Here is a 17,807-nt window from a genome sequence, read left to right as displayed (position 1 = left end):
CCAGTGTGCGTACCTCTCGTCTTTTAATGTGTGTAGCTAACTGTTCTTTGCCATCATTCAGTATTTAGAATAAGTAATTAGTTATTATGCATAATTTTCACAAACGTCAGTGAAGGAAATTGAATATACAGCTCTGCCATCACCTTTCTCTGCCTGGGTTATGCTCAGAGGCGGGTTATGTCACAGTCGCCTCTTTGATGGAGTACTGAGAATGACACCTTAGTAGATTAGATTAGAGAGAAGATAGACGGTTGTTGCTCTATTGAACTGTAGCCCTGTTGTCTTTGGGGGTTTTATCAGGAATAGGTGGTAGGTATAGAGAGATTGATAAATAGATGGCTAAAGAAATCATGCCCTTCAGTTGAGTTTAAAAGAAAAAGTTTTCATTCATGTATCGCCAGTAGTGACAGACGGCTCAAGGCAACAATTCATTTACGTTTTAATGATTGTTTGATGAAGTTGCATAAATTATAACAGCTCTCCATTACTTGATGTGAGTTGTACTGGTATCTTTATCTAACTCTGCACGTATGTATGTCGTATTTGCAACGATTTATGATATAGTGAACACACACGTTCTGAATTATGTCTTTTTAACGACTCTCTGTGATATGACATGAATTATATTCCCTCTTCCTATATTTCTTTATTCATACGTACTTTTATTCTTCACACTTTATCATTATATTTTCTTAATTAATTGTTTTGTGATAGGTTTAAATTGTGAAAAAAAAGCGTTGGAAGGTGAGAATTGGCAACAGTTACTGGCCGACCACCATCTTGTGCAAAGTGAGCGAGAAGGCGAGCAGGAAAGGAAAACACTTTATATTTTCAAGTCCTGTGTTGTTCTGGGAGGACATAGGACCCCAGCAACACATCCCATAGGTGCAGAAGGAACTGGTGAGTGTCCTAGTGGGGGTTGTGACACTGTGGTGGGAGAAATAAAGGAAATAATTGGATTAAATAAACATGCTACCTAATAAGACTGAGTGGCGGCCTGGTGGTCAAAATATTGGTCGTACGTCGTAATTTCAAGATTTGTTTGTTCGTGTGTGTGTTTGTGGACTGTGTGGTTGCTGTTATTGCTGTTTGTTTGCTTGAAGTGCTTTTAATAATATAGTAGGTGTTTTGTCAATTCGTAAGGAAAATGTGTTAATTACTCATCTCGCAGGTATATTCAGGTGGTGTTTTTTTTTTTTCCCATCTAGTTTGGTGGTGAATTAATGATAAGAGGGAGGGTAAAGATTTTGGCTTGTGAGGTGGACCATGGTTAACGGAAGGGAAAAGAAATGGCGTCGAAGAGAAAAATAAAATAGAGGATAAAGAAGGGAAATAGATAAGAACTGTGATAATGACGTGCACATTGTACAGAATTGCTATTAAGACATACGTACAGACTTCTGGCGTGGAAACTTGCTTAGATGTTACCTGGTTGTGTTATCTGTTGTCGATATCTTCAGGTTAATCCCTTCAGTACTGGGACACATGTTTACCTTGAGATTTGTGTACGATTAGACTATTTTATTGACATTAGGAAAGGTCTATGGAGGTCAGAAGGTTAATGGCCTCAGTCTTTTATATATATTGATCCCTCACAATTATCCGAAGCTGTAAAATATCATTAAATAGAAAGGAGAATGAATATGGAAATACGTCATGGTACTGAAGGGGGCTAACACACATACATACATACAAGTTTGAAATATGACATTTTTAAATAATGATAAATATAACTGTCCTCACATAATCAGATACACATTTCAACTCTGCCTTCTGAAAACTTGGCAAACTTGTAAGATAAAACCCCATGGATACATTTTCATTTTTTTAAAGTGTTGAAGTAATGCCTGTATTTTCCCTACTTTATTGCTGGAATTTACATTTTTGCGGTTTTGTTTGACATCCATATTTATTTTTTCTATTTATTTTTTTGCGTTAATCTCTTTTGTCATGTCCATTTTTGTTGTGTCTTGCCCTCATGCACAGTCTCTAGTTATTGGCATTCATTTATCTTCCACATAGCTTTTAATCTCATTCTTAACGTAACAGCTTTTAACCTCACAACCTTAATGTAACAACTTTTAACATCACAGTCTTAACAACTCATAACCTCACAGTCTTATCCTTACAGATCTTTAACCTATCTGCTCTTAACCTAACAGTTCTTTACTTAGTCTTAACCAACTCTTAGGCTCAAAGTCTTAAACAGCTTTTAACCTCAGACTCTTTACTTATTAGTTTTTAATTGTAATCTTAACCTATTAGCCCTTTGAATGTCATTTTTAACCTTACCTAACAGACACACCCTTATCCTCACCACTAACTTGAATACTGATGACTAATTATCTTGCCTATCTTATCCGTTACATTTGAATTTGTTCCCTCACAGTTGATGCAGCAATGAACAACAACCCACACGGCATGGCAGCCTGGCACAGCGGCGGTGGCGGTGGTGCGCAGGGTGGTGGTGGCTGGTTCATGCCCTATGGAGGCTACCCCAACACCTACAATGGCCCCCCTGGTCCCCCCGGCCCCCCACAGCAAGGGTGGAATGGCTATGGTGGGCCAGGTGGATATGGCCCTTATAGTGGTTACGTGAGTAGAGAGAGACAGATGCTTGTGCTTTATATATATTTGTGTTGTTTTTTCCCCCGTAAGGTTAGGTTTATGTTGCTTTTGGAAGTGATTTGTTTATTTCTGAGCTGCATTATCAGTCATATTGTACTGAAAGAGAGAGAGGGAGAGAGAATGAGTCAGATTTTCTTTAACCTTGAAAACTCAGAAAGAGAAAGTGATTATGTGTAGTCAAGGTCATGCTGCACTGATAGAGAGAGAGAGAGAGGGAGTGAGTGAGTGTGTTGGGTTTTTCAGTGTTATAAGTACGAGTACATAATGATAGAGCCTGTACACTTTCCCTCACAACACTGTCTTTGCACCATTGCAGCAATCCCCCTGGGCTTATGGAGTGCCCCCAGGGATGCCAGGGCCACCCCAGCCACAGGGTGATGGATCCAACACTAACAACAACAACAACAGCAACAACAATAACAATAACAAGAAGAATAATGGCAACAACTCAGTCAGTGACAACAACCCTCCACTGCCTCCCGGCCCACCACCCCCTGGCACACAGGGCAAGGGGGAGCAGGGTAAGGGGGGCCAGAGCAACCAGAAGGGTGGTGACAAGGGGCAGGATAAGGCAGCAGGAGGTGGCCAGATGCAGGGCTATGTGCAGGACTACAACCACGGCTACAGTCAGGGCTATGGTGCTCCCTACGGCCAAGGCTATGATGGGTTTGGCTATGGGGGCGGCTGGTATGGGCCCCAAGGTCCTCAGGCCCCGCAGCAGCCCCCACAGCAGTCCCCTCAGGCATACCATCAGCCTCCAATGGGTCGCAGTGGCCCTTCTACAGTGTCGTCTGGTCCCATTAAGTTCAACCTGCCCAGTAAGAAGGGACTGGGCTACAATGCCTTCCAGCAGCAGCAGGGCATGCAGCAGCAGGAACAGCAGCAGCACCAGCAACAACAGCAGCAGCAGCAGCAGCAGCAGCAACAACAACAGCAGCAGCAGCTCCAGCAACAGCAGCAACATCAACAACAGGAGCAGCAGAAGCAAAATGAACAGCAACAGCAGCAGCAACAACAACAACAACAACAACAACAACAACAACAACAGATGTTGCAGCAGATTCCCCAGCAGCAGCAACAGCAGCAAATGCAGAACATGAACAGCAAGAAAAAGAACAAGAAGAACAAGAACAATGTGATTATGTCCAACAACCCCTGGACCAAGATGCAGCACCTGGACAAGCCAGTGCAGCAGCAGATACCCCCACCACAGCTGCCCCCCCCACAGCAGCACCATGACCCCAACAACATGATGAACGAGAAGGAGAACGCAGCGTCTGGCCAGAGCGCAATGAACATCTTCCAAAACACCACCGAGAAGCAAAGTCTGATGAACAAGGCTGCTGAGAAGACCTGCCTCAAGGAGATCAAGGGCATGACGGGCCTGGTGGCGACTGGTGACTGGCCCGAGAGCCTCAAGTGAGTGTGTGGCAGGTGTTCCTAGTGCTTCCTTTTTTCCTATTTATTTACTTTATTTATCTATTTATTTATTTTATTTATTATTTTTAAAAAAAATTTATTTGTTTATTATTTATTTATATTTTTATTTATTATCTATTTTTGGGGAGATGGGAATCAGGTGTGAGTATGAGGGTAGAGTGAGTAGTGCTGTTTTTCTAATTTTTCTTCCTTTTTTTGTGTAAGAGGAGGAATCTGGGTAAGAACAACAACCACAACAAAATTAAGCAAATTTACCTTCTCAGAATGCCAGCCCCCAAGCAGGTCCGAGAGAGAGAGAGAGAGAGTGTTTGGTTGTAACTCTAGTCTGTTTAGTTGTCTAGTTAATGTATCGTCTTCTTTATTTTCGTGTTGTTCTACTTTTATTTACATTCCTTGAGCCAGTTACTCTATAGATTCATGGAGGAGGTGATAGCAGAAGAAAACTTTTGCAATCACTCTTAAGCTTACTGAATGCATTGAAGAAAGTGATAAATGGAGAAGGAATTTTTGTGAAGGGTTAATTGTAAGGTAAGAAAGAATTAACATGTAGGTTTTTACTTTAATCTCTCCAGCTCATGGTGAAATATTTTGGTCGTGTTAATCATAAGGTAAAAAAAAATAAAAATGACGTGCATAGGTTTTCAATTAAGTTGAAAAATTTTGAAGTGTTAATCGTAAGGTAGAAAAAAAATAGTGGCATACGTAGGTTTTCATTTTTGTCACTCAATGTCGTGTCGGATTTTCTCATTAATGTTTCTCTTCCTTTTTTTTTTTCCTCCTCCTCCTCCTCCTCCTCCTCCTCCTCCTCCTCCTCCTCCTCCTCCTCCTCCTCCTCCTCCTCCTCCTCCTCCTCCTCCTCCTTGGCAGAGCTTACGTGGGGCGCTGCTTTGCCCGCTGCCAGACAGAACTGGACAAGGATCAGGTGGAAATCTGCCTCAAAGGGAAACTCACCCAGGCAGCAAACAACGGCACTCTTTGGACCAAGGTAGTGTCGACCGGGGTAATTTGGACCAGATTTTGACAAACTTTGATACTGTTCCCACATTTATTAAGATGAACTTACAAAATTTTATGAAAACATCAGTAAGTTATTGCCTTTAAATCGCTAACAAAAAAAAATCATTCATAGCAGATTCTTCAGCTTTGAAATAATAAGTGTGGTTCACAGTTATCAAAAAATGGGGTAATGTGAACCCCCCCCCACCGGGGTAAACTGAACCACCCATGGAGTAATTTGAACCACCCTTTATGAATGCAAAAAAAAAAAAAAAAAAAAAATGTATATAAAAATGGATATAATTCTTCAAAAAAAAAAGTTTTATTTCATAAACATTGAGCCTTTCACATTCAAAATAACAAAATCAATGGCAAGAAACAGTGTAGAACAAAAAACTGTTACTCATAGACTTTATAGCCTACTCATTTACTTGGTTACTTTAGCCAATGTTTTGGTGTAACACGAAGTTATTGTATTCAGTAAGAAGATTATTTATTCTGAATGTGAAAGGTACTTTTATAAGGTCCCTATGAAGTGATACATAAGCATATAATAAGCAGATTATATGCATATATATTACTAATGGGCACTCCTAGCAGACGAAAGAGGATCAGCTGAGTAAAAACGGTATAGGCTCAGGGTGTCAAAAGACTGGTCACGTTAATTTTCCTTCCCACTCTGCAGGCTAGCGAGCAACAGGGAGCTGATTTTTTGTATAAAAATACTGCTCATTGGTTTCCACATTCATTTTTCCGTAGATTATTGAGCTCGCTAGCCTGTAGAGAGAGTGTGAGCGAACAATTCCTAGCTTTTTGAAGTCCTTTATAAGCTTATAGTCTTCATTAAAAATTTCCCTAAATTACCCTAATTATCCTAATAATCATTATTGGGTATATAATGAGTAAGCAATCCCCTTTATAAGCCAAAGATGGCACAGGGCAAAATATTAATGCATATTCTCAAAATATAAACAATTGCGCACTAAAAACTACCGGTTCGATTTCCCCCGGCCGCATTTTCCTTACCGGGGTAAATTGAACCAAAAAGTGAGCGTTAATTGTGAGAAAACGAAGCTAAATAAAGTATTGCTGATGAAATCATGTTAAAGTAGAGGTTAAACACTTTATAATCATCAATTTGGAAGAGGATAGTTAGCCGCGTCTGACCGCCACAACAAAGTTCGCCGAAACCACTGATTTGGTAAACAAACTTTGCCGCACTTTTTTTTTGGCTACGATTCAGTGCTTTCAGTCATATCATTGTAATTTCTTTCCTGTATCAATTTTTTTTTTTTTATCAAACCTGCACAAGAAATGTGAAAATAGTTACTTTCTATCATGAAATGCTCAAAACTTCAAAAAGAAATTTATATATGAATTTATTGTAAATAAGAATGAGGCGGTCCGAATTGTACCGGTTCGTTGGACGGTCCGATTTTCCCCGGTCGACACTAAGGGACAAGTCTGTGTTTTATTTTATTTTATCGTTATTTATTTTGTTTATTATTTTTTTCTTTGTTCAGGTTAATTTTTTTTAGGTTGGATTGTTTAGATTGTATTTGGTTAGATTTGCATTTTATTTATTTATGTATTTATTTTATCTATTTTTTTATTTTGTTCAGGTTTTGATTGAATTAGATTAGCTTGGTTAGGTAAGTGTTTGTGTAGGTGAAGTTAAGTTGAGGTTTTGTTATGTTATGTTATTTTATTTTATGTTTAGTTTATGGTACAGTTAGTGTTTGTTAGTTGAGGACATTTTATTCATTCATTGTGCACTTTTTTACTGCGTTCCCATAAACAGCACACGATTAACCCCTTCAGTTCCGTGACGTGTTTGCATTTTCATTCTGGTTACTATAGCGATTCTATACAGCTTCATGAACTCCTGTGGGGGATTAACATTGTGAAGACTGTGCCTGTTTATCTTCTGACCTCCGTAGACTTTTCCTTACGTCAATAAAATGGTCTAATCATACACAGATCTCAAGGTAAAAATGTATCTTAGTACTGAAGGGATAAGCGTGCAACAACAAATCAACACAACACAACACACAAGACTCACTCAACACAAATAATTTCCAGAACTGGGACGAGGAGTCACTGCCGAGCATACACAGCGAATCCACCGCCAACCTCCTCTCACACATCAAGAACTGGAACGCCACCAACAACACCAACACCACCAACACCATCACTAACGGGAGCAGCGGTGGCAGCAACAACAACTCAGCCTCCGAGGGCACACCAAGTCCCATCAAGACACCACAGAGCAAGAAGCCAAACTACAAGAAACAGCACATGTCTCTGGGTTACTCTGTGCACAGTGTCAAGTGAGTGTTGTAATAGTACTGCCTGCTGCCTGCTTTGCCTGCCTGGAGGTGTGTGTTGGGAGTAAAGGAGTGGGGAGGAATGTCTGGTTGAAGGTAGTGAAGTAGGTGATGGTTTGGAGATGTAAGAGTTAAGGAAGTGTTTTTGATTAGGATGTATGTCAGGATTAGGGATTGTGGTGTAATTTTGGGGTGAAGGCAGAAGGTAGGTCATGATTTGGAGGTGTAAGAGTTAAGGAAGTAAATGTTTTTGATTAGGATATATGTCAGGACTAGAGAGGGAAGGAATGTTTGGGTGAAGGCAGGAATGTAGGTCATGGTTAGGTGTAAGAGTTAACCCCTTCAGTACCATGACTTGTTTTCATATTTATTTTGCTTACTTTTTGGCAATTTTATACAGCTTCAGAAACCTAGGTGGGGATTGAAATAGTGAGGACTCTGGCCCATTAATCTTCTGACCTCCATAGAGCCTTCTTAATGTCAATAAAATAGTATAATCATACTCCAAAATTGTGGTGAAAATGGATACCAATACTGAAGAGGTTGAGTAAGGAAGAAATGTTTTGGTAAGAATGTGTGTTGGGAATAGTGCTAGAGTAAGAAGAGCTGTTTGAACATTTGGAGAGGATGAAGACAGGGTTAAGATAGGTGATGAAGGAATGTTTTGTGAGGAATGGTAAGGTTAGATTGGTAAAGTAAAGATTCGTTACTGCCACTTGAGGTTGATAGGGAGGAGAGCAAGATAGAAATAAGTCAATAGAAACAAGCTTAAACAAAAAGATTAGAACTGCAATTTAAACGAGAAAAGTGACAGGTATATTCTCCCATATCACGGTTTATTTCACCTATTCATCATTTGACAAGGTTAAATTTTCACAGGTTAGACAGTCAGACATCCATCAGCATTCCAAGACATAGTGGGATGAAAGACAAAGTAGCTTCTCAGTTTTTATCAAAGGGGGAAACTAAAACTGTGACCAGAATAGTGTCCAGGATGAGATAAATACAGGGTGCAAATTTAATCAAACTGTAATGGAAGTATTGATGCTTTTATAACTTAGATTTCCAGATTCTTGTGTATGACCTGTAGATAGCCCAAATGTTCTCTTTATCTTATATTTCCCTGTGTTTTGTACCTTTTTTTTTTTATCAGTGTTAGATATATCACTGTCTTTTCTCACTCATCATGTAGAGCCTTCCGTAACTCATCCACTGCCCTTTAGATAGACAGTAAACCTTATGTAACTCATGCATTGCTCTGTAGAACTTTATTTCTCATGTTTCTTGTACCATACATTAACTCATGATTCCTCTATAGTTCCCTAGTATCTCTCTCTTTAGTATATCCTTCCCTTGTGAACCTCTCATAAATCCTTCCTTTCATACTGTCTGTCCTCACATCTTTTCACTTCAAGTCACTTTGTTCCTATTCCTCCCCTCATGAGCTTCAAAACTTCATACTTAAAGGCAGTTTACTAGTTCATTTCCCCTCATGTGCTTCCATACCTCCCCTCAGACAGTGTCCTCTCATACCTTCCTACCTCCAGGACAGTTTATTCCTGTATTTCTCCTTATAGTCTCCCAAATCTTCATTTTTTTTTTTTTTTTTTTTTTTTTTTTTTCTATACCTCCCCTTATGAGCTCCCAAAACCTCATTTCAGACAGTTTCCAGCCTTATACCTTCCTACCTCCAAGACAGTTTTTTTTTATGAGCTCCTAAAACTTCCTATTTCCAAGACATTTTTTTCCTACACCTTCCCTCATGATCCCCACAAACCATCCCTCTAGACAGTCTCCCCTCTCATTTTCCCTCTTCCTTGGCAGTTTACTCCTTTACCTCCTCTCATGACCATACCAAACCTCCTCTTGCACCTTCCCTCTTCCTTGACAGTTTACTCCTTCACCTCCCCTCATGACCATGCCAAACCTTCTCCTTGACAGTCTCACCTCACACCTTTCCACATCCAAGACAGATTACTCCTTCAGCTCCTCTCATGACCCTACCAAACCCTCCCTTCAGACAGTCTCCCCTCATACCTTCCCTCTTCCTTGATAGTTTACTCCTTTACCTCCCCTCATGACCCCCAACAAACCTTCTCCTTCAGACAGTCTCCAGCTTCACACCTTCCCATCAGATCTTCGCGCTCCAGGTCGAGGTCACGCACTCGATCCAGGTCCTCTTCATCAAGGTCAAGATCCAGGTCACGGTCGCCAGCCTATCGCAGGGCTCGGCGGGACAGCAAGCGCCGCCACTCCTCAGGGTCAGAGGAGGAGAGCAAGGGGTACATCAGGCTGAGCAATAAGCGAGGCCGCAGTCCCTTTGTCGGGCGAGGACGAGGGAACAAAAAGATGAAGGGGAAGAACAAGTCAGTGGTGTTGCTGTGGTGTTGTGTTGTGTTTTGTTTAGTTCCTGGGCCACACTTGGTTTATTATTTGTTTTTCTGTTTTATTTGGGTTTATTTGTATCTGTCTTAAGTCTCTAGTCTCTCGCTATCTTACTTTCTCTTTATTTCTAGTCTGCATGTATTTGTTATGTTGTGGCCAGTTTTTGTTTTCTTTTATACTTTATCTTGTTTCCTGTGTGTGTGTGTGGTGGGAAGTTGTCAGTATCATTGTGTCTGGGTCTGTTCAAGCATGTCAAGACTTCACAGTTCTCTTTTCATTACTCAGGGTTTGAATAAGAAGTTTTTGAAGTTATGAGTAGACTCACTTTGTTGGTCTTGCATTGTTTACTCAAGTGATAAGTTGCAATTCATGAGTTATTGTATACCCATGGTCTTTCTTTATGAACAGGTTAAGTAAGACAGGGTTGTACAATAAGTGAAGTGATTACCATGGTCCCATACAAATATTAGCCTGTTTCTTATTGCTGGGCTTGTTCTGTTAAGAACCACATCACCCTATGACCTGAATTCACTTAAGAGGGAGGTTTCAAGATATTTATCCATTTCTTTTGGCTAACTCTTGGACCTGCTTGGGGACTGGCATTTAAGTAGACCTTTTTTGGTAATTTTTTGGTGCCCTTGGCCAGAATACTCCTCTTACAAATTAAAGAAAACAAGCTCCACATCACTTTCCCTCATACTGGCAACTGAGTGGACCTTTTTCTTTATATTTTTGTTGCCCTTGGCCGGTCATCCTCTCTTACATTAAAAAAAAAATAATAATAAAGATCAAATTCAAAGAAAATAAAAAGATAAATTCTCATACCTGATTCCTGCCCTCAACAGTCGCGCTGAGTCACACTTCTACTCCAAGCACGGGCGAATGAACCTTGATCCTGAGTTTAGCACATCAGAGCGGCTGCAGAAGAGGGCGGCTCGCTTCAGTGGTGGGCTGGACATGGGGCCGCCCAGGAAGAAGAAGCCACTCAACATCACCAAGACCATCAGTAACACCAAGCTGCTGAGTAACTCCTTCACTATTGATGGGGATGATATTGACTGGAGCTCCATCCACATCGTCGGGACCTCCACCACCCTTGAGAAGAATTACTTGCGGCTGACGGCGGTGAGTCTCTGGGAAAGCTTCTCCTGGGAGTTTTGGGTTTGTTATTGTGGTTTTGAGGGTTTGTCTTGTGTTCTACTAAGAGGAAAAGGTTTGAGTGGGAATGCTTGGATTTATTTATTTTTTATTTTTTTTTAAATTTATTTATTTATTTATTTTCTGAGTCTAGTTTGTCCTCACTCATTGGATTTTTTTTTCTTGTATATCTCTTTTATCCTCTCTCATTCTCCTTCAGTAGACCGACATTTATCCTTGTTATTTTTCTATATCTTTTCTTCTTTCCTTATTCTCATTATTCTCCATCAATACTCAGACTCACAGACACTTACCCTTCTTTGTCCACTTTTGTTATTTATCAAGGCCACTTTTGTTATTTCTCTTCCTCCTCTTCCATCCAGGCCCCAGACCCATCAACAGTGAGGACAGTGGACACACTCAAGAAATCGCTGGAGCACATCAAACGTCAGTGGGTCAAGAATCAGGACTACCGGTATGCATGTGACCAGCTCAAGTCCTTACGGCAAGACCTGACCATCCAGGGTATCAGGAATGAGTTCACTGTGCAGGTAAGGCATTGCACTACTGAGTAACATTTGTGGTGGTTCAGGTTATGAGTTCCTGTTGTCTTGTTTTTTCATGCTTGGCTGTGGAAGTCCCATCATTTCATCTCTTGATTCAAGAGTCCCAATTGTCTTAGTTTTCATGCTTGTCTATGAAAGTTCCATTGTTGCACCTTTTGATTTAGGAATCCCATTTGGCTTAGTTTTTGTCTATTTAAATCCTGTCATTGCATCTCTTGATTTAGGAGCCCCACATGTCTTAATTTTCACACTTGTCTCTACTAGTCCCGTCATTGCATCTCTTGATTTAGGAGTCCCAGTTGTCTTATTCTTCACCACCTAGCTATGAAAGTTCTGTCATTACATCTATTATTTAGGAGTTCCAGATGTTTTATTTTCCACACTTATCTCATATGTAAGTTCCATTAATGTGCACCTCTTGATTTAGGAATTCCAGTTGTCTTATTTTCCACACTTGTCTCTCTTGTGTAAGTTCCCTCAGTGCACCTCTTCCCCGGCAGGTGTACGAGACGCATTCCAGGATAGCGCTGGAGAAGGGAGACCACGAGGAGTTCAACCAGTGCCAGAGTCAGCTGAAGCAACTTTACTCAGAGGTTGGGGGTGAGAATGCCCTGGAGTTTGTGGCATACAGACTCCTCTACTACATCTTCACCAAGAACACATTAGGTATGCCTTTTTTATGTATTTATTTTATTTATTTATGTATTTATTTTATTTATTTATTTATTTATTTTATTTATTTGTTTAATTTTTTTTAGACATGCCTCTTTTTTAACATTAGGCATGCCCATCTTGTCTTTTTTAAATGTTAAGTATGCCCATCTTACACCTTGGTATAATAGGAGTGTGGATGCCAAATTTCTCATTCTTTTCTGCAGCTAGTCAACTTGCTAACCCAGTCTTGTTTCTGAAACAGGTTTAGTATGCACAAGTTATTCCCAGACTATCAGAATGCATAGTTTATTTGCTTCCTTAGCTTGTGGTCATCTTTTCTGCAGCGTCCCCATTGTAAGACCCGTATTCAAAAACATTTCACTCCACCTCCAGTTTATTGAAAAGGCTCCAATTGAAGTCTCAGATTTTATGAGTTTTTGTGGTTCTAGTGATAAATTTACAGTATTTCTATATGACCTACAGGAGAAGCACTCTTGAAAGAACCTAGCTAATCATCTGTGGCCTTTGAAAATAGTAGTGAGGGAGCAAAGTGTTTCTGAATTTCATGCTTTAGTCCTTCAATGTGTCTTTCATTGTGCACTTATCCTCAGACATCACATCCCTCATGGCCGGCCTGTCCAGCGAACAGAAAGAGAACGAGTGCATCGGCTTCTCCCTCAAGCTGCGCGCCGCCTGGTCGCTGGGGAACTACCACCGCTTCTTCAAGCTGTATCGTGTCGCCCCCAAGATGGCAGGCTACCTTGTTGACTGGTTTGCTGACAGGGAGCGGAGGCAGGCTCTCAGGGCAATGCTTAAAGGGTTTGTATTCCATGGTAACCTGTTTGAAATACCACTAAGTACACTCAGTTTGTTGATATTTCTATTTGCTTCAAAGCTCTCAAGTTTATATTCACTCATACACTGGACAGGGGAATTTATTTTTATTGCCAGTCTAATGCTCTTGAAGTTAGGTAGATTTGATTGAACAAGCTATAATGAATAGTTATTAGAATTATTACAGCCAGACTGCATTTGATTAATAAACGTTTAACTTTATACTCTTGTGAAGTGTTCGTTGTAATGCAAGATTTATGAATTGTCATAGCAGCTGTTGTAATCAGTCCCTGTGCCTTCTCTTGTGATGTTGCCTATTCAGATACCAATCACTGATGTTTTTTAAAGTACTCACAGAATAGCTTTTTCACCATCTATTGATTCCTTACTTCTAAGTCTTTCATCAGGAAATCTTCACTCTGACTTACCAACTGTTACAGTTCACATTGATATTCTTCCCTCTTCAGCCTCTTCCACTTCATATCATTCATGCACCTTTTCTTATTACTCAGGTGTTTTTGAGGAGACAGAAATACAACACACACACACACACACACACACACACACACACACACACACACACACACACACTTTATTTGATGCCAGTTTCCTTAACCGTTCTCCTCTTGGTATGGTAAGCATTCATTCTAAAACACCCATAAAAAAAATAATTTGGCATCTTTCCTGCCGTTTTGTCTGACAGGTGTCATGAGTCAATGGTGATGGAATTGTGTCCATAGATCTGTCACAGGAATTTGAAAATAAGTCAATTGTCTGGAGGCCAAGGGTTGAGGGGGCACACGTACAGACATTCTTCGTAACAGTACACGTTTGTCTTGCCTACTGATGGTGTGGATTGCTCTTTTGTTGAGACCAGTATTATTCCTACCTCATTGTGCTTATTTGACCATTTTTTTGTTTTTAGTTCAGTATGTTTAAGCTATTGTGGATATACTGGATGTTTTTATTCCAACACTTGACTCTTACTCAAAATATAATGTATATTTCTTTCCAGGTATTTTATTTTTATTGCATAATTGGAAAGTGAGTATGCTATCAGTTATTTCAGAAGCAGTGGCAGCAGACACTGATTGCTGCTGTCCTGTTTAGTCTTCATAAGCTGCACAAGAAGAGGAGCGAGTGCAGATACTTAATCTTGTCTTCTTGTTTCCCTATAGCTATCGGCCGGGTAGTCTAGATGTCAGTTTTATTAGGTCGGAGTTGGCGCTCGGGACTCAAGAGGAGTGGCAGAAATTTGAGAGCGCCGTGAGCTTGGTGTATACCGACGCGACAAAGACTAAAATCGACTGCAAACAATCGTCTGCTGAAGCCCCAGCAAGCTAGGAACTCAGTGAAACACGGAAAACAGTTGTACAAAATTTTTATCTCGCCTGCAATAAGGCAGAAGTGACAAGTTCCCCTTCAAAAGGCTAGTTGCAAGGGTGGGGTGTGTGTATGTATGTGTGATGTTGATGGTTGTCTGGTGTGCAAAGTGAATATAACCAAAGAACCTAAATTTGGACGGTGTTTGTGGAGTCGCCGAAGATATTTCTTCTTCCGAGCTGTGAAGACTATCACGTTCACTGAACCTTTGCTGGGATGCTGTCGAGTGGACGTTTTTTGATTGAAGCACAGAAGTCAGTTGGTGTATATAGCGTTAGTTGATTTGCAGTTAAGCGCTGGCGATTGAGTAATTCAAACACACCTTACCAAACATGGGAACTGAACCTTGGGAAGCTGTGGACTGTGGTTGGCTTTCTTAATGCTGTGAAAAGCAAGATTCCTTTCAAGCTAAAGTCTGTGAACAATCCTGTTGCTTGGGCTGTATTGGTGTGCACAAACCATCTGCACACATTTCTTTCACCACCTTTACTGTGTTAGAACTAAAGCTATTGGATTATAGTTCATTTGTGCACTTTGTTCCTCCTGTCACTTGTAGGATGAAAACAAGTCAGGCATGCATCACGCTTTCCTCTCACTACTTCATCGCAAACCACCATGCCCCATGCCATAGTCATCCTCACCAGCACCATCAACACCACTAAACAGAAGACTTCAGCAAGCTGGTGATGGGTCACATGCACATCAGTAAGAGCAACATCTTCAGGAACCATCTCGTCAGGTAGTAGAGAGTTACACAGTGCACAAAGTATAGGAAGGTTGCTAGCAGTGAGCAAAGCAAGTGTAGCATCAGAGGATCTTCTCAACTTGTCTGTCTCCACGGCGACTCAGGATCTTCAGTTTGTTAAGGGTCTGCACGGCACCTCAGGATCTTCACCACAACGGAAGCGGGTGGAAGCTGTCCCTGTCCTGTGCTGTGGTGGATAAGTTTCAGGTACCACTTCCTTTGCCTCACACAGCATTGGGATACAAGACACCAAGCAAACTCAGCCACAAGATGGACAGGCAGCACCCTAGTGAGGTCCTGCATCCCCATTAATCAGTCTTATTTCCTCGCCTCTCTTTCTCATTCATTCTCATGTAGATGGTAGTGCTGACCCTTTATGGTTCAAGTAGCAGGATTCACAGTGAAGATCATTGAAAGGAAGTGTGCCAGTGTGCCTTAGGACTCTGAAAACAGGCCTGTGGCTGTATAAAACTGAGAATTCTTGAAGTGTGAGCAGTGACATTAGCCAGGGGAGGGCGCAGTGACCGGTGGCTTCTAGATATTTGCACCGGGAGACCATCTCGATGGGTTTCCTGGTGTGATGCCAGAAAGACGAGGAGGACTTGAAGACAGTTAGCACCATAGTGGCGTGGGAGTTCCAGAGACTGAAGTGTTGGCATGCAGTGCAGCGTGGGGGTATCGCCAGCAGGTTTCCCGAGTTCCTGGTGCATCTCCTTCAAGTAGAGCGGTTGGCAGTGGTAGCTTGCTGCTGCCCTCTGCTCATGTTGTAATGTTATGGAACATTAGCTTGTTCCCAGGTTTATCCAGCATTGTTCCAGCCTGTAGCAGTACAACTGCAGCCCACCAGCATCCAGAAGTGTTCCAGCACCAAGAGAGCAGCCGTTCCTGTTTCCAGCCGATTGGTGTTCCAGGGCAGCGTAGCAGTCTGTGTCATCGTCCCAGTTGTTCCAGCATAGCAGCCGTGGCCGTTGGTGTCCAGTGTTCCGGAGACACATCCCACTCGACACGCCTTCCTGGCGGTGGCAGTATAGTCCCCGGGTGGAGGCTCTGCAGGTGGTTCATGAGCCACATGCAACTTATCTTTTTCTTTTTGTCCTGTAGCCATCATTTTGTTGGTTTCCCTCACCTTTTTTCACAAGTTTTCTTCTACACCAAGAGTAGCCATGCCACCATGCCACCCTTCCTGATGCACTTGGTGTTTCCTGTCAGGTGTGGGTCAGAACATGTACATAATGTACAAAAATTGGCGTTGCCGAACTTAATCTTCTATAATGACTTTATCCGCTAGGAAGTATGTTGATGTGTGTCGACGCCAGCTCATGGACGTCCTTACACGTCAGGATTTTTCATGTGTAGGAATATTACTTCCATTCAAGATGTGCAAGTCATCTTACTTATTTAACTTAAATATTAATATTAAGTACAAATTTTCTTGTAGATATAGAGAGAAGCAAGATTTACTGGTAACCCTTTTTCTTTCCTGTTATTTATTTTGATAATGAAGCAGCTCTACATTATTTTCAAAGATGCTGTGAAGGGTGTTCTCAACTGAAGAGCTTAAAAAGATATTTTGTACAAAAATATACCCAATAAATATTAAAGGGAGATGTTCTTGCACTTATCCTACAAGGGGAGTGATGGAAATGGTGGTTTCCCCATTTTCACTCAACCTCTCCCTCACCCACCCCCATCTCTCTCTCCCTACATCTTCCCCTGCCCCTCTCTCTCTCTCTCTCTCTCTCTCTCTCTCTCTCTCTCTCTCTCTCTCTCTCTCTCTCTCTCTCTCAAAGCATTTTTAAGGGTCTTTTTACAGTTACAGAGGTAGAGTGACAAGATTTCTGCATTATTAACTGGAGAAACACTTGAAAGCCCTGCCAGTTTTTTTTTTTTTTTTTTTTTTTTTTTTTTTTTAAGGCTGTTTTAATAGTTCTAGAAGTAGTGACAAGATTTCTGCATTATTAACTGGAAAAACACTTGAAAACCCTGCCAGATATCTCTATGGCCTAGGAAATCAGTCGTGGTGAGAGAATAAAGCATTTTTTAGGGTGTTTTTACAGTTCTAGAGGCAGTGACAATATTTCTTCTTTATTACCTGGAGAAACGCTCTTGAAAACCCTGCCAGTCATCTCTGTGGCCTTGGAAAACTCGTGGTGAGAGTAAGCCCCACTTGATGGCATAACCCTGGGGCACCAGTTCATCAAAGATCTGATCACTTTCACCACCAAACCAACAGAGATGTCACCACAGACAACTGGTTCACCATTTCCAGATCAAGTGCAGCATGATCCACCCTGGTGCTGTGAGGGCTGACAGATAACAGGAAATAAAGGACACAACGCACCTAACAACCTAACTGCAAATGAAGGATACAACACACCTAACCTAACAACTGTGGAAATGGACATAATGAATCTAACCTAGCCTAACTGTGGAAATGGACAAAACGCACCTAACCTAACCTAACTGTGGAAATGGACAAAACGCACCTAACCTAACTGGAAATTAATACACCACCTAACTTAACTAAACCCAACTGTGGAAATGAAGGATCCAATAAACCTAAATTAACCTAACCTAACTTAATCTAGCCTAATCTTACCTAACCTTGACTTTAAACCCTTAAAACATCAAACCTACCTTTGAAAACACCACAAAACACCAAATGTCCCTGAAAACCCTTAAAACTATTTATTCTTGTTCTACTTTTTTTTT

At 41.1% G+C, this 17,807-nt stretch overlaps 1 protein-coding gene across 3 annotated transcripts; it reads left to right on the top strand.

Annotated features, from left to right (window-relative positions):
• The first annotated feature begins 758 nt into the window (after positions 1-758).
• On the top strand, positions 759-16,700 carry LOC123499370 (leukocyte receptor cluster member 8 homolog). Of its 3 annotated transcripts, none has more exons than XM_045247285.1 (11): positions 759-900; positions 2,390-2,595; positions 2,945-4,047; positions 4,936-5,068; positions 7,147-7,394; positions 9,527-9,757; positions 10,622-10,901; positions 11,297-11,464; positions 11,980-12,145; positions 12,745-12,952; positions 14,146-16,700. In XM_045247285.1, exons 2-11 carry the CDS (start codon positions 2,401-2,403, stop codon positions 14,309-14,311), a joined length of 2,898 nt encoding a protein of 965 aa, XP_045103220.1. In that variant the 5' UTR covers positions 759-900; positions 2,390-2,400; the 3' UTR covers positions 14,312-16,700. The 3 variants fall into 3 exon arrangements, with proteins under 3 accessions (XP_045103220.1, XP_045103218.1, XP_045103219.1); XM_045247283.1 differs by having other exon boundaries at positions 9,497-9,757; XM_045247284.1 differs by having other exon boundaries at positions 4,936-5,053; positions 9,497-9,757; positions 12,745-16,700.
• The last annotated feature ends 1,107 nt before the right edge of the window (positions 16,701-17,807 follow it).

Source organism: Portunus trituberculatus, chromosome 49 (assembly GCF_017591435.1).
Source record: "Portunus trituberculatus isolate SZX2019 chromosome 49, ASM1759143v1, whole genome shotgun sequence".
NCBI lineage: Eukaryota > Metazoa > Arthropoda > Malacostraca > Decapoda > Portunidae > Portunus > Portunus trituberculatus.
Note: the sequence above shows the minus strand (reverse complement) of the source record. Positions and strands in the feature narration are given on the sequence as shown.